At 47.8% G+C, this 16,734-nt stretch overlaps 1 protein-coding gene across 2 annotated transcripts in view; it reads right to left on the minus strand.

Annotated features, from left to right (window-relative positions):
- Positions 1-1,262: 1,262 nt before the first annotated feature.
- Positions 1,263-16,734, minus strand: part of mthfd1b (methylenetetrahydrofolate dehydrogenase (NADP+ dependent) 1b) — a 53,507-nt gene continuing 38,035 nt past the window's right edge. For both annotated transcript variants that reach the window (XM_055640262.1, XM_055640261.1), the window contains exons 19-28: positions 16,125-16,193; positions 14,710-14,821; positions 14,099-14,238; positions 12,260-12,301; positions 10,529-10,629; positions 9,420-9,597; positions 7,689-7,796; positions 6,824-6,976; positions 2,559-2,667; positions 1,263-1,500 (exon numbers count right to left, since the gene is read on the minus strand). In XM_055640262.1, the coding sequence (XP_055496237.1) occupies positions 2,578-2,667; positions 6,824-6,976; positions 7,689-7,796; positions 9,420-9,597; positions 10,529-10,629; positions 12,260-12,301; positions 14,099-14,238; positions 14,710-14,821; positions 16,125-16,193 (993 nt within the window). In that variant the 3' untranslated portion in view covers positions 1,263-1,500; positions 2,559-2,577. The remainder of the gene's footprint in view (positions 1,501-2,558; positions 2,668-6,823; positions 6,977-7,688; positions 7,797-9,419; positions 9,598-10,528; positions 10,630-12,259; positions 12,302-14,098; positions 14,239-14,709; positions 14,822-16,124; positions 16,194-16,734) is intronic.

Here is a 16,734-nt window from a genome sequence, read left to right on the forward strand (position 1 = left end):
CCCCGACTGCCCCCTGGGTGATCCATGCTTGCCTCTCACGCTCAGAGTGGCAATGTTGTTGAAGCAAGAAACCAATCTTCTGTATTAAGTTACGCTACAAAACTGCCCCATTGGGAGCAAGGACAGTCTACCAACTGAAGGGGAGTGGAGACTCATAGAGACAGCACAGACACAGGCCCTTTGGCCCACGTTTCCCATGCTGACCAAGTTGGCATTCTGGGCTTGTCACATTTACCTGCCCATCTATCTGTCCAAATGGCTTTTAGAAGTAATTGTAATTGCTTCTAGAACTTCCACTGGCAGCACGTTTCAGATACTGATTACCCTCTGTGTGGAAAAATTAGACACAAGGAACAGCGGATGCTGGTTTACAAAAACAAAATGCTGGAGTTTAGTGTGTCAGACAGCATCCCTGGAGATTGTGGATAGGTGACATTTCAGGTCAGGCACAGTCTGAAGGGTCCTAACCCAAAACGTCACCTATCCTCGTTACAGGAGGAATTATTTAGCCAGTGGGTGGTGAATCTGTGGAATTCATTGCCACAAACACCTGTGGAGGCCAAGATATTGGATATTTTTAAAGCAGAGATTGATAGATTCTTAATTTGTACGGGTGCCAAAGTTTATGGGGAGAAGGCAGGAGAATGGGGTTGAGGGGGAAAGATAGATCAGCCATGATTGAATGGCAGAATCGACTTAATGGCTTAATTCTGCTCATGTCACACAGCTATGTGGCGCCCACGTTGGTTTTGCATTAAGCCTGTCACCGCCAGCAGCCTCACCAGAAGGTCAATAACAACTCCATGGTCAGACGCACTAATTGCCTGATCTGCACACGGGTTATGATGGGTGAGAATGTAGGTAAAGGGGGCTTCTGGGATAAATGTGACAAGGTGTCTGGTTCAGCTAAGTGTTGTTTGTTCTTTGCTTTCTGTCGTGGGTTTCAGAAGATCCTAGTTACGCCAGCACTTTGTGTCTTTTTCTGGGTGGGAAAAGTTGCGCCCAGGGTCCCTCTTAAATCTCTCCCTTAAGTCTCACCTTAAGCCTGTGCCCTCTAGTTTTAGAATACTCTACCACTGGGGAAAAAGACTGAGCGTTCACTTTATCCATATCCTTCATTATTTCCCTTCCTTTTCCCACTCCTCCCTCCACTCTACCCCCTCCTCCTTTGTGCTCCCTAGATTGTACCCAGAACAGGGCGTGCTGCTCAGCCCCGAGGCACAAGCACAGCGGTAGAAGGGGTGCAACAAAAACTGGCGAGAGCTAGGAAATCGAGCTTTTATTCTGTTAGAAAACTAGAACATTCAGCCGAGCATTTCCCCCACAAAATACACAGATTGTCAGCTTGTGAATCAGCAGTTCTGTCAGGGCGGTGGATTGTTGGAATGAAAAGCAATTCCTGGTATCATGCACCATTTGTAATCTTAGCACCGTCACAGGCCGTGAAATGTATCCCCATTGTCATCCAGACTGCTGCCAGTCTCTCCAATCTTCTGGACACTGCAAGACAGACAGAAAATGCAAGTAGTAGACACAAGGCACTGAAAAAGACAACGTGCAGGACAGTGTAAAAAATCACAAGGGCAAACGCACTCTTGCCCAGAGTAGGGAAAAGGAGCACAAGAGAACTAAGTTTAAGGTGATTTCTTTTTTTTTACTTGCACACACAAAGACTGTGGAGTAAGTCATTGGGAGAGGCAGCATCTCTGGAGAACATGGATAGGTGACATTTCAGGTCAGGACCCTTCAGACAGATTGTGGCCGGAGTGAGGGGGAGAAAAGGGGCAGGACAAACCCTGGCAAGTGATAGGTGGGGTACAGGTGGGGGGGGGGGGGGGGGGGGGGGGGGGGGTTGATAGGCAGATGGTTGCATAAAGACTAGAGATGAAGATAATAAGTGTATGATCATTAGGACGGGCGAAATAGGTGCAAGACCAGGTGGGGTGCAGGGAAGTGGGGGAAAAGGCACGGCAGGGTTTAGTATCTAAAATTAGAGAATTCAATGATCATGCCTTTAGGTTGTAAGCTACCCAAGCGGTGTGTAAGGTGCTGTTTCTCCAGTTTGCATGTGGTCTAACTCTGGTAATGGAGGCGGCCCAGGACAGAAAGGTTAGTGTGGGAACGGGAATGGCAAGTGGGAGATCCAGCAGGCCTTGGCAGTCTGTGCGCAAGTCTTTGGTGGAACGGTGGTCGAGTCTTTGCTTAGGCTCGCTGATGCACAGGAGGCCACGTCAGCAACACCAGATGCAGTAGATGACGATAGAGGAAACACTTCTGTCTCACCTGGTCCCTGGATGGAGACAAGGAAGGAAGTGTAGGGACAGGTGTTACAACTGCAGCAAGTCATGAGAGGCATAGATAGGGTAGATAGAACTTAGACACCAAATGCTGGAGTATCTCAGCAGGTCAGGCTGCATCTCTGGAGAAAAAGAATAGGTGACGTTTCGGGTCAGAACCTTCCCCTCCCAAAGAAATGTCAAAGACCAGAAGCTGAAGGGCCTTGATGCTGTGCTGTATTCCTCAATGTTCTTATAGACCTGTGAGGGGGGTTTGCTTACCTTTCGTCAAGGTGTGTGGTTAGAAGAGGCCGTTTACCTCTTCAGTCTCGGGGTCTAAGTCAATATCATAAAAGCAGGGTCTGGTTGGCAGTCCTGGCATCGTGCTCATCTGTAAAAACACGCGCACACATACACAGACAGAGAGAGGCTGGGTTAGTATCTGATCTGACAAGACTGAAAAGGACACAATGACAGGCCGGTCTTCTTGTTCAATTCAATAAAACTTGTCGCACACATCTCCATGAACCTTGTGACCTTGCTTCATTCTGATTATCATCTCACTGGTGCCTTCACAACAGTGGCACAGGGGTAGAGTTGCTGCCTTACAGCGCAGACAACGGGTGCTGTCTGTATGGAGTTTGCACGTCCTCCCTGTGACCATGAGGGTTTTCCCTGGGTGTAGGTTAATTGGCTCTAGTGTATAGGATAGAACTCACGTACAGGGTAATCATTGGTTGGCGTGGACTGGGTGGGGCAAAGGGATGGGTGATGTTTCGGGTCGAGACCCTTCTTCAGACTGTCCTATCCATGTACCTGTCTAACTGTTTCTTAAATGTTGCAATAGTACCGGCCTCAACTACCTCCTCTGGCAGCTTGTTCCATACACCCACCAACCTTTGCAAAAAAGTTACTCAGATTCCTATTACATCTTTTCCCCTTCACCTTGAACCTATGTCCTCTGGTCCTCGATTCCCCTACTCTGGGCGCCAGACTCCGCATCTACCCCATCTATTCCTCTCATGATTTTGTACACACTTCTATAAGATCACCCCTCATCCACCTGCACTCCAAGGAATAGAGTCCCAGCCTACTCAACCTCTCCCTGTAGCTCACACCCTCTAGTCCTGGCAACATCCTCGTAAATCTTTTCTGAACCAGAACTGAACACAATATTCTAAATGCGATCTCACCAACGTCTTATACAACTGCAACGTGACCTCCCAACTTCTATACCCAATACTCTGACTGATGGAGGCCAATGGGCCAAAAGCCTTTATGACCACCTTATCTACCTGCAATTCGACCTTCAAGGAACCATCCACCTGTACTCCTAGATCCCTCTGCTCCACAACATTACCCAGAGGCCTACCATTTACTGTGTAGGTCCTGCCCTTGTTAGATGTCCCAAAATGCAACACCTCACACTTCTCTGTATTAAATTCCATCAACCATTCCTCAGCCCACCTGACCAATCGATCCAGATCCTGCTGCAATCGTTCACAACCATTTTCACTATCTGCAAAACCACTCACTTTTGTATCATCAGCAAACTTGCCAATGTTGCCCTGTGTGTTCTCATCCAAATCATTGATGTTGGTGACAAACAGTAAAGGGGCCCAGCACTGAACCCCGAGGTACATCACTAATCACAGGCCTCTAGTCCGAGTAGCAACCTTCTACCATTTCCCTCTGCTTCTTCCCTGAAGCCAATTTTCAATCCATTCAGCTATCTCTCTTTGGATCCAATGTGATCTAACCTTTTAGAGCAGCCTACCTTGTCAAAACTAAACTAAACTTCCAACCATGGTTAGACACACAATGCTGGAGTAACTCAGCGGGACAGACAATAGAGAATAGGTGCAGGAGTAGGCCATCACCGAGCCAGCACCGCCATTCAATGTGATCATGGTTGATCATCCACAATCAGTACCCCGTTCCTGCCTTCTCCGCATATCCCCTGACTCCGCTATCTTTAGGAGCTCCATCCAACATGTCATTTGCTTTCTTCACTGCCTGCTTTACCTGCAAGTTTACTTTCAGTGACTGATGGACAAGGCCCCCCAGGTCCGTTGTACTTCCCCTTTTCCCAACTTGACACCATTCAGATAATAATCTGCCTTCCTGTTTTTGCCACCAGTGGATAACCTCACATTTATCCACATTAAACTGCATCTGCCATGCATAAGCCCACTCCCCCAACCTGTCCAAGTCACCCTGCATCCTCATAGCATCCTCCTCACAGTTCACACTGCCACCCAGCTTTGTGTCATCTGCAAATTTGCTAATGTTACTTTTAATCCCTTCATCTAAATCATTAATGTATATTGTAAATAGCTGCGGTCCCAGCACCGTTCCATGCGGTACCCCACCAGTCACTGCCTGCCATTCTGAAAGGGACCCGTTAATGCCTACTCTTTGTTTACTGTCTGCAAACCAATTTTCTATCCATGTCAGCACTCTACCCCCAATATCATGTGTTCTAATTTGTCCCACTAATCTCGTATGTGGGACCTTATCAAATGCTTTCTGTAGTCCAGGCAGACTACATCCACTGGTTCTCCCTTGTCCATTTTCCCAGGCAGCATCTCTGGATAGAAAGAATAGGTGACGTTTCGGGTCAAGACCCTTCTTCAGACTGAGAGTCAGGAGAGAGGGAGACTAGAGATTTAGAAGGGTGAGGTGTGAAAACGACAGATCAAAGCAGATGATGATAAGGAAATGTAGACTGGTTCATTGTTAGCTGAGGGGAAGGTGACAATGGCATACAACCAGTAATATTTAATCAGGAGGACCATGGTTATGTAACTGGATGAAATGCAGAGACACCAAATGAAGCCAGGTATTGAATACAAACATCACTCAAAGCCAGCTAGACTCAATGAGCGCTGTCTGTAGCTGATACGTGTTGCTGGTGAAGGATTACAGGATGAATAGGGATTGTTGAAGAACAGACAGCATTTTGCGTCAAGCCTCTTTTCACACTGCCCTGCTCTTCAATGACAAGAGGATAAATGATCCACGTGGATGGGGCCAGGGTCCAGACAGCTGTGTCTCCACCACTCCAACAATCAGCAGTAGAGCACCCCAGGCAAGGTGAGCAAGCAACGCTCTTCACCCTCCCTGCTCAAGCCACCGCTCGCTCACCTGTTGCAATGTAACAGGAGATGCCATTCCCATAACTTAGTGCAGTTAATTATACTGTCAATTAAACCTCATGTCTCAACCCTTTAATATTTGGCTCCCCCCCCGCCCCCTCTACTCTCAGGGGAACCATCACGCCATCAGTGGGTTGAAGGGGTGGAAGATTGCAACCTTCACGTGGTCCGCCCTGTTTCGACTAATGCAATCAACTCGACGTGCACCAACGGAAGATCAAATAGAACACGTTGTCCAACAACTTTAGGCTGTGCACGCCACACGAAAGAAGAAGAAGTGGGTTGAGCCATTAACAACCCAATGGTATGAATATTGAAAGACACAAATTGCTCAGCGGGTCAGGCAGCATCTGTGGAGAACATGGATAGGTGACATTTCACAGAGTGCTGGAGTAACTCAGCGGGTCAGGCAGCATCTGTGGAGAACATGGATAGGTGACGTTTCACAGAGTACTGGAGTAACTCAGCGGGTCAGGCAGCATCTGTGGAGATCATGGGTAGGTGACGTTTCGGGTGGGGACCCCCCCCCCCCCTTCTTCAGACATTGTGGCGGTGGGGAGGTGCAAATTTTGCAGTGTGATAATCAAGACAGATTGGACAACAGAGCTTGTGTGAATGTTTGATCACCACCCACTCTCGCCAGGCGCTGGTAGAGTAGCACTCCCACACAACGCGCTCTTAGTTTAGTCTATTGTCATGTGTACCAATGCATTTTGTTGCATGCTAACCAGTCAGCGGAATACTATATATGAATTACAATCAAGCCGGCCACAGTGTGCAGATACAGGATAAAGGGAATAACTTTTAGTACAAGATAAAGTCCAGAGAAGTTCAATTAAAGACAGTTCAAAGGTATCGAATAGGGTAGATGGGAGGCCAGGATCGCTCTCTAGTTGGTGAGTGGACAGTTCAGTTGCCTGATAACAGCTGGGATGATGCTGTTCTGGAATCTTAATAAAACACAGCGCATCGAGTAGAGTTGCTGCCTCACAGCGCCAGAGATCCGGGTTCGATCCTGACCACAGGTGCTGTCTGTACGGAGTTTATACGTTCTCCTCGTGACCACGTGGGGTTTCTCCGGGTGATTCGGTTTTCTCCCACATCCCAAAGAGGTGTAGGTTTGTAGGTTAATTGGCTTTGGTTAAAGTTGTAAATTGCCCCTAGTGTGTAGGATAGTGCTCGTGTACGGGGATCGCTGGTCGGCGCGGACTCCGTAGGCCGAAGTATCTCTAAAGTCGGTTTAGTGAAGTGGGTCTAGAGGGGATGTAGAAAAATGAAGGGCAAATCAATGCGAAACTGAAAACAGATGAGCAACAACATATCCAGGTGGCCATACAAAACCTCTTGGGACCCGGCCTCGTGACTCAGACCTGCCCAGTCGGTACTCACCGTGCCCACCAGCGGGTACAGGAACCCTGCGCCAACGCTGGCTCGGATGTCCCGGATTGGCAGAACAAACCCAGTCGGTGCCCCCTTCTTCTCCGGCTCATGAGATAACGACAGGTGAGTCTTGGCCATGCAGATGGGAAGTCCTGCAAATCCCTGCTCAAATACAAGAGAGAGACTCAGATGAGGGAGAAATCCTCTCATGTTACTCACATGGATCTGGTGCGCTACAATGAAGAGAACTATTTTCTGTATATTCCCCTTTCCTCTACCTATTGTACTTAGTCATACAGTGTGGAAACAGGTCCCTCGGCCCAACGTGCTCACACTGACCGACATGTCCCATCTACATTGGTCCCACCTGCCTGTGTTTTGCTCACATTCTTCTAAAACTGCCTGATCCATGTACCTGCCTAAATGTTTTGTAAACGTTGGGATAGTCCCAGCCTCAACTACCTCCTCTGGCAGCTCGTTCCAAAGGCCCATCACCCTTTGTGTGAAAAAGCTACCCCTCAGGTTCCTATTAAATCTTTCCCTCCGAAAGTTTGCCGATTGTATTTATGTATAGTTTAAGTTTACTATTGTCACACAAGGGGCGGCACTGGTAAAGCTGCTGCCTCACAGCACCAGAGACCCGGCTTCATTCCTGACCTTAGTGCTGTCTGTGTTGAGTTTGCATGTTCCCTTTTCCGCAGGGTGCTCTGGTTTCCTCCCACATCCCTAGGATGTGCAGGTTTGGAGGTTAATCGGCCTCTAATTATTAAGTCCCTGGTATGCAGGTAGTGTATGAGAAAGTGGGGCAACACACAACTAGTGTGACAGGTGGCCGATGTGTTTCCGCGCTGCATGGCTAGGAGCCAGCCCCTACCTGCTCGGTGTAAACCTGCACTTTATGCTGAGCCTCTGGGCTGAGTTCCACATCCGCAGCACCATAGATCCTCTGGGCGATCGTACGGATTTTCTCCACAATAGGGAGCTTTAAAGAAACAGAAATCACAGTGAAATGCAGTTTGGAACATGACAGACTGACAAAACAAATACTGTGATATATTGAGCACAATGCTTCCACAAGTGTTTATTTTGGGTCAACTCTCCCCCATTAGTGCTGTAAATTCCATTTGCCTTTCCTCATAACTTCAGTTCTCTGGCACTTTATAATTGGAAAAAGCGCACAGTGACTTTCAATAGACAATAGGTGCAGGAGTAGGCCATTCGGCCCTTCGAGCCAGCACCGCCATTCAATGTGATCATGGCTGATCATCCACAATCAGTACCTGTTCCTGCCTTCTCCCCATATCCCCTGACTCCGTTATCTTCAAGAGCCCTATCTAGCTCTCTCTTGAAACCATCCAGAGAACTGGCCTCCACATCCCAACATATCTTCCCAACATTAACAAAGTGCATCAGCCCGAAGGGCCGCGACAAGAAACATCATCTATCCTCGTTCTCCAGAGTTGCTGCCTGACCTGCTGAGTTACTTGTGCCTTTTTTGCAAACCAGCATCTGCAGTTCCTTGCAGCCACACACATATCTGCAGTGGCAGCACTATAGTCAAATGCCGGCAGCAGGCCCGGCCCGCTATAGGGCCAGAAACCCGCCTGTAGATGGAAGTTGCCGAGCCCGGCCCCTTCTCGCTCCAGACGACAGGAGAGGAGGGAGTAGGGCAACGGCAGCTGATGGAACATTATGGGCCGGTAAGAACCACTGGGTCTCGCCTCAAGGTCGCTGCGGGAAGCACCCACTGGGCACGAAGGCTGAAGGCTGTCGGGTGAGGAGAGTGACGACGGTTCGTGAGACGATTCGGATAGAGCCACAACGGGCCTTTATGGCTGCTGCTGGGACTGGGAAATGGTGTCAAAACCTGGCGACTCTTGCATATAGGCTTAGTGGGTTGGTCCTATACATTCTGAGATTATACTTGGGCATGGAAATAATTTTACCGAACCGTACGCAAAAGCATTTCAATGTACCTTGGTACATGTGATAATTTAGAACCACTGAGGTGTTCAAACAATGTTCATGTATGAAATGTTGATAGGATGTGCCATAAAACATTATCTGCTCCGCCATTCAATCGTGGCTGATCTATTTTTCCTTCAACCCCATTCTCCTGCCTTCTCCCCATAATTTTTGACACTTACAAGGTTCTTATCAATCTCAGTTTTAAAAATACACACCGTCCTGGGCTCCACAGCCACCTGTGGCAATGAATTCCACAAATTCATCTCCCTGTTTTAAGAAATTCCTCCTCATCTCCTTTCTACAGTTACGTTATTTTATTCTGAGGCTGTGACCTCTGGTCCTAGACTCTCCCACTAGTGGAAACATCCTCTCCACATCCACTCTATCCAGGCCTTTCACTGTTGGGTAAGTTTCAATGAGGTCCCTTCTAATCAAAACTCTAGCGAGTACAGGCCCAGTGCCGCCAAACGCTTATTTTATGTTAATCCACTCATCCCTGGGATCATTCTTGTAAACCTCCTCTGGACTCTCTCCAACGCCAGCACATCCCTCCTCAGATATGGGGCCCCAAGACTGATCTCAATAATCCTCTCTACATCCACTCTATCCAGTCAGTTTTTAATTAGTTAATTCTTACCTCTAAATCATAAAGGAATTTGAAGTCACTCTGTATTTCTGAAGCTCTCTGTACTGCTTTAGCCAGCTCCACAGCTCCCATGCCTCCTTCAGCCCAGTGAGTGCACTTCACAGCATCAAACGCACCCACCTCCTTGGCTGTACTGCACACCAACTCCAGCTCAGCCTCAGTGTCCGACCTGCAGCAAACACAAGGGAACACGGGCTGACAGGGGCACCACCCAATGCAAGGCAAGAAATTGCAGGTGCTGGAATCATTAACAAAATACAAAGTGCTGGAGGAACTCAGTAGGTCAGGCATAATATGTGCAGAGAATGGACAGATGATATCTCTGGTGCACTATTATTGTGGCTTTTATGTGTACATATGTACATAAATGCATACATATGTGTGTACATACGTATGTATAGATGTACATATGCATGAGTATACACACACACATATATATATATATATATACTAGACCAAGTGCAGACCCGTTGGGTCTGCTCCCCCAACGCAGCCGTTCCCTACCCATAGCCCCCACTGGAGACATGGTCCTCCAACTCAAGTGGCTCAGGAATCAGCAGTGCGGCTTTTTTTAAATGGCGTCTTTGAGGCGAGATGCGGGCGCCAGCAGCCGTTATGGTCGCTGGCCAGCAGGAGGCGACAAAATGAGTGAGTGGGGGGGGGGAGAAGGATTTTATTAAAAATGTGTACATAAACACGACAAAATTTAATAAGTGAATACTTGGAATGAAAAGTGAAATCTCTACCGAAATGGAAAAAAGCTTGTTGTTTTTGGGTCTGACGTTGGCGTAGCAACGAATCAAAGGCTGGCAGCCACAAGTCAGGCAGAAACACACACAGCCAGCCACAGAGTTTTAATATTATATAGATACACATACTTGTGCATATTGTTTACAGAGCACCATGTTCACATATTCTGTGGTGCTGCTGCATGTAATGTCATTGTTCATCTGGAACAAATCACAATAAAACACTCTTGACTCTTCTTCAGAGTCTGAAATAAGGTCCAGCCCAAAATGTCACTTGTCCATGTTCTCCAGAGATACTGCCTGACCCGCTGAGTTGCTCCAGCAGTTGTGTTCTTTTATTTGAAACCTTACTTGAAGGCATTGACTGCCACCACCACCGCCACCCCAAATGTGTTTGCGTTCTCGATTTGTTTCCGGAGATTACTGCAGCCCTTCGCCACCAAGTCCAGGTTCTGTACCAAGGAGGAGAACTACGAGTTAAGTCAACCACATTTACTTAGTTATTCCCATGGAGAGGTGCTATTCAGCCCACCGAGTCCATAGAACTTTACAGCACAGAAACAGGCCCTTCAGCCCACAATGTCTGTGCTGAACATGATGGCAAGACCAATCATATACAGCTGCACGTGATCCATATCCATACGTCTATCCAAAGTCTCTTCAACACCACTATGGTATCTGCCTCCACGCACCCACCACTCACAATATTAAAACCCCTCCCCCACACATCTCCTTTAAACTTTGCCCCTCTCACTGCAGAGCTGTGGCCTCTTATATTGGAATTTTCCATCCTGGGGAAATAAAAAGGTCCAGACTGTCTACTCCATTGATATATAACTACAGGTTTTGCAAGGTAACTTTGATTTAACTCATGCCACATTTACTTAATTAGTCCCATAGAAGAGGCCAACTCCCATCTACCCCATGCCATTAGCTGGAGTGTTTCCATTCAATAGACAACAGGTGCCAGGAGTAGGCCATTTGGCCCCTCGAGCCAGCACCGACATTCAATGTGATCATGGCTGATCAACCCCAATCAGTATCCCGTTCCTGCCTTCTCCCCATATCCCCTGACTCCGCTACTTTTATGAGCCCTATCTAGCTCTCTCTTGAAAGCATCCAGAGAACCGGCGTCCACCGTCCTCTGAGGTAGGGAATTCCACAGACTAACCACTCTCTGTGAGAAAAAGTGTTTCCTCGTCTTCGTTCTAAATGACTTACTCCTTATTCTTAAAGCATTCATGAGCCCATTAAGATCATAAGGCAGAGGCAGAATTAGGCCATTCGGCCCATTGAGTCTGTTCTGCCATTTGATCATGGCTGATCTGCCTTTCCATCTCAACCTTATTCTCATGCCTTCTCCCCATAACCCCCGGCACGCGTACTAATCAAGAATTATCTCCCCCTTGATTGCTTCTGTGGATGAAGGGATAACTCACTAGTTACAGCAGCTCACCTTTGGAATGTACAGCCATATCACCCACGAAACAATGATGCTGAGTAGATCCATCAACATTCTTTAGATACTAGAGATGCAAGTTCTGCTGGCAGTCTTACTATTTTCATGCTGGCTTGATACAGGTCCACCACAATTTTCTGGCAACCTTGGTTCCAGAACCTTGCCGGATTAACCCCGTTTTGCATGACCAGAGGTCACGGCCACAGAGAGGAGTCCGATGGTACCGGAACAGTCTGCCAAGAGCTAAAGATCGGCTATGGGAACAGATTTACCGGCTCTGGCCGGGCTGGAGTTCTAGAGCCCTGGCCACAGGAGGCAAAGTCGACCCGCCGATCGGCCACAGAAGTCCTGACGAGGTCTCGGCGCCACAATTTCGGGGGCACTTCCAGGGAAATTTCAAGTGCGCTCTCTTGTAATTTTGTCTGGATTAAAGGTGGTGCTGGAAAATCGATGGTGGATCTGCATTTAATTGAGCAAATTTCTGCTGATGCAGATGCGATTCATTCAAATGTCCAAAATCTTTCCATTTGACACTATCCCTATCCAGACGTTGGTCCAAAACCAATCCATTCACCTTTACGATACAAACCCACCACAGAGGACAACAACTGTGCCACATTTACCTCCTCAGTGTACTCCTTCTGCAATGGTACACCTGCTGTCACCTACAAAACAAAATTACAGGTATTAAAACATAACCGTGAAAGTAAGACTAACCGGCTGATAGTATGTTTACAACACAGAAGCAGGCCATTCAGCCCATTCAGATGGTGCTAGCATGCATGCCCCAGTCACACCGCCTCCTTCATTTGTCACTATATAATGGGACAGGCTGGATGAGGGGAGAATGTTTCCCCAGGATGTGGGCAATGGTGAATGATGCAGAATGTAGGGTGAGAGATATAGGATTGATCCCTGGTGCCATTTCTTCACTCAGAGGGCAGTGAACCTGTGGAATTCCCCCCCCTGCAGAGGGAAATGAGTTGAACGATTGAAGTGAAAGATTCAGCACAGAACAGGTTCTTCGGCCCACCAAGTCTACCCCGACCAGCGATCACCCGCTCACAGCAGTTGTACGCTAACCCACTTTCGCATCCACTCCTTGCGCACACGGGGCAATTTACAGAGGGCCAATTAATCTACCAACCCACATGTCCTTGGGATGTGGGAGGAAACCGGAGCACCCGGGAGAAACCCACAGGGAAAAACGTTCAAACTCCACACAGACAGCACCGAGGTCAGGAATGATCCCATGTCTCAGCCGCTGAGAGGCAGTGGCTCTACCAGCTGCCCAACTGTGCCAATCTAGTGAATGTTTTGGGTTGAGATCCTGCAATACTGAAGAGGGGAGAAGAATGATCGCCGGTGTATAACAGTATGGACAAGGGATGGGGAGGTGATAAGTGGAACCAGACGGGGGGGGGGGGGGGGGGGGATACTGGCAGGTGGGAGAGGTGATGGATGGGGAAGTTGAACGATGGGAGATGAAAACCAGGTGGGCAGGTGAATGGGGATCGCCAGTGTCAGTAACATGCTACAAAACCCACATGGTTCAGGAATGGCCCTGGTATGTCAGCTGTCCCAACAGTCTGGCTCATATGTGACTCCACACATTTCACTGTACCAATTGGTACATGTGACAAATAAATGTTTCTTGTCTGTCTTGTCTCCAGTCTGCTGCCTCTGTCAATGGGCATTCGAACATGGGCAATAACTGCCGTTATTATGATGTCCATATCCCTGTATATCCAATCCATGTGCCTATTTAAAATCTTAAACTCCACAATCATATCTGCCTCTACCACCACCTCAACAACAGCACATTCCAGACACCCACCACCCTCTGTGTAAAAATAACACTGGCCCCACACATTTCCTTTAAACTTTGCCCCCCCCCCCCCCCCACCACATCCTTAAGCTACACCCTATTTAAATTTTCCATGCTGCAGAAAAATGGTTCTGCCTACCCTATCTACGCCTCTCATCATTTTATATACTTCTATCAGGCTTTCCCTAAATCATAGAGAAAACAATCCAAGTCTGTCCAACCATACCATCTAATCCAAGTAGCATTCTGGTAAACCCCCTCTGCACCCTTCCCCGTAACGGGGCGACCAGAACTGCACGCAATACTTCAAATGCAGACTGACCAAAGTATTGGAGCTTCACCGTGACTTCCTGACTCTTATACGCGATGCCCTGACTGATGAAGGCAAGCATACCACATTCCTTCCTTACCACTCTCTCTATGTGTTGCCACTGTTAGGGAACTATGGACCTGGACCCCGAGATGCCTCGGTACATCAATGCTGTTCAGGGTCTTGCTATGAACTGTATCAATTCACTGGTGATAGATACAAAGTGCTGGGGTAACTCAGCAGGACAGGCAGCATCTCTGGAGAGAAGGAATGGGTGACATTTCGGGTCGGGTCCCTTCTCAATTGAGTGGTGACTGTACTCACCGTGGGTCCGCCGCCGTGCATCTTCAGAGCCCGCACCGTGGCGACCAGCACAACCACGTGGGGACGCAGACCCGAGTAGCGGCACTTAATGTCAAAGAACTTCTCCATCCCAATATCGGCTCCGAACCCCGCCTCTGTCACTGCGTTTAAACAAGTCAGAGCGTTAACAACATCTCGCCGGGCACAAAGTCACACTGGAACAGGTCGGGAGCGATATTTAGTCATGCACCACAGAGACACATACCTGTCAGCCCAAAACACACACCCTCCAGACTCAGGGACAGCTTCTTCCCAGCTGTTATCAGGCAAGTGAACCGTCCTCTCACCAACTAGAGAGTGATCCTGAGCTATCATCTACCTCATTGGAGACCCTCGGACTATCTTTAGTCAGACTTTACGTTGCACAAAATATTATTCCCTTTATCATGTATCTGTACTCTGTGGACGGATCGATTGTAATTATGTGTAGTATTTCCGCTGTCTGGATAGCATGCAACAAGAGCTTTTCCCTGTACCTCTGTTCACAAGACAATAAACTAAACTAATCACTTGCGTTTCTCCAGCTCCTTTCACATTCTCAGGCTGTCATGCAATGAGATTCCATCACTCACCCACAAACCCATTAGCCCCAACCAGCTTGAGAGCTATTTTGTCAGCCAGGACCGAGGAGTTTCCGTGGGCAATATTGGCGAAAGGTCCAGCGTGGACAAAGACAGGAGTCCCCTGCAAACAATATAAGAATCCGTCAACTTCCACGATATTCAAAATCTATTACACACACAGGGGTGTGGGAGAACCTCAGTAACTCACACACAGTGCAACAGGAGTCAGGCTGTGAGCGCATTGAGGGAGCTCTGCTCTGACAGACATTCTGTATTTTGAACCAGACTGACGCAAAATTAATTCATGGATACTATTTCCAAAGGGGTTCAGCCGAGTATTTATTCATCATTTAGCAAATTGGCTTGGACAGAATAAGGGGCTAAATAATTTAGGACTGAGATGGGGAAAAACATGTTCACCCAGAGAGTTGTGAATCTGTGGAATTCTCTGCCACAGAAGGCAGTGGAGGCCAATTCACTGGATGTTTTCAAGAGTTAGATTTAGCTCTTGGGGCTAAGGGAATCAAGGGATATGGGGAAAAACGCAGGAACAGGGTACTGATTTTGGATAATCAGCCATGATCATATTGAATGGCAGTGCTGACTCAAAGAGCCGAATGACCTATCTTATCTACTGTGCACGGTAGAGAGCATTCTGACTGGCTGCATCGTGGCCTGGTTTGGCAACTTGAACGTCCAGGAGCGGAAAAGACTGCAAAAAGTTGTGACCACTGCCCAGTTCATCACCGGCTCCCCACCATCGAAGGAATCTATTGCAGTCGCTGCCTCAAAAAGGCAGCCAACATCATCAAAGACCCACACCATCCTGGCTACACACTCGTTTCACCACTGCCATCGGGAAGAAGGTACAGGAGCTTGAATACTGGAACGACCAGGTTCCGTACAGCTTCTTCCCCACAGCCATCAGGCTATTAAACACGACAACAAATAAGCTCCAAACTACAACAGACTATTATTATTATTGCACTATATTTGTTTATTTATTATGTGTGAATCTGTATATATACACACTGAACTTTTTTTTCCTCCCGTTATGTACTATGTTTACATATTCTGTTGTGCTGCAGCAAGCAAGAATTTCATTGTCCTATCTAGGACATATGACAATAAAACACTCAGATCTCCGGGGATGCTGTCTGACTCCAGCACTGTGTTTTTTGTAAACTAGCATCTGCTGCCCCCAGCGACTCTCAATGATTAGTCCATGTTGATCAAAGGCAACATGTGCTTTTCTCCCTCCATCCTTTCCAAAGTTTCCATCTACTAAGAGCAGGCCTCAAAGCACAGGACATCACAGCATTGCAAGAATTGTGCTAAACAATGTGTCCTCCTTGGGCTGCGAAGATGAAACAGATTTAACAAGACATAAACGTGTTAATGGTTGTGAGGGAAGTATGACAAACCTCTAGTGTCTGCATGAGGTTGGGTTTAATGGCATCCTTCATCAGCACAGCCAGCGCTCCACTGATGCCCTGCAGGAAAACAGTACATCACCACCTTTAGCTTGTTGAACGCGGGTAAACTTTCCGTCACATTTACGTACAACTCCACCATTGATATTCCAGCAACTGGTGGTCTGGCACCACCTTTAATCCAGACAAAATTACGTGAGCGAACTTGAAAACCCTCCCCCCCCCCACCCCCACCAAATGTGGAGCCTAGGCCGGGTGAGGCGGTCGAATTTGCCCCCTGTGGCTGGGGCTCTGGCACTCCAGCCCTGCCAGAGCCAGCAGTTCCGTGCCCATAGATGACTTCCAAGGCCGACTTTGCGGAACGTTCTGGCGCCGTTGGACTCCTCTCGGATGTTGGTTCGGCAAAACGGATAATCCAGAAAGCAGAAAGGCTCTGGAACCTAGGGTGCCGCTGGGGGTAGTGAGGAAATCAGTAGTGAACCAGGATTATGTTTCAGAAAGAGCTGTGAGCAACTAAATAACATCAGATTTACTGAAAATGTAAATGTAACCAAGTATTTAACTGAGACTGGAGTTGAGATAACTGTTCTCTGAGATGCAA

The sequence above is a fragment of the Leucoraja erinacea genome, chromosome 9 (assembly GCF_028641065.1).
Source record: "Leucoraja erinacea ecotype New England chromosome 9, Leri_hhj_1, whole genome shotgun sequence".
NCBI classification, from domain to species: domain Eukaryota; kingdom Metazoa; phylum Chordata; class Chondrichthyes; order Rajiformes; family Rajidae; genus Leucoraja; species Leucoraja erinaceus.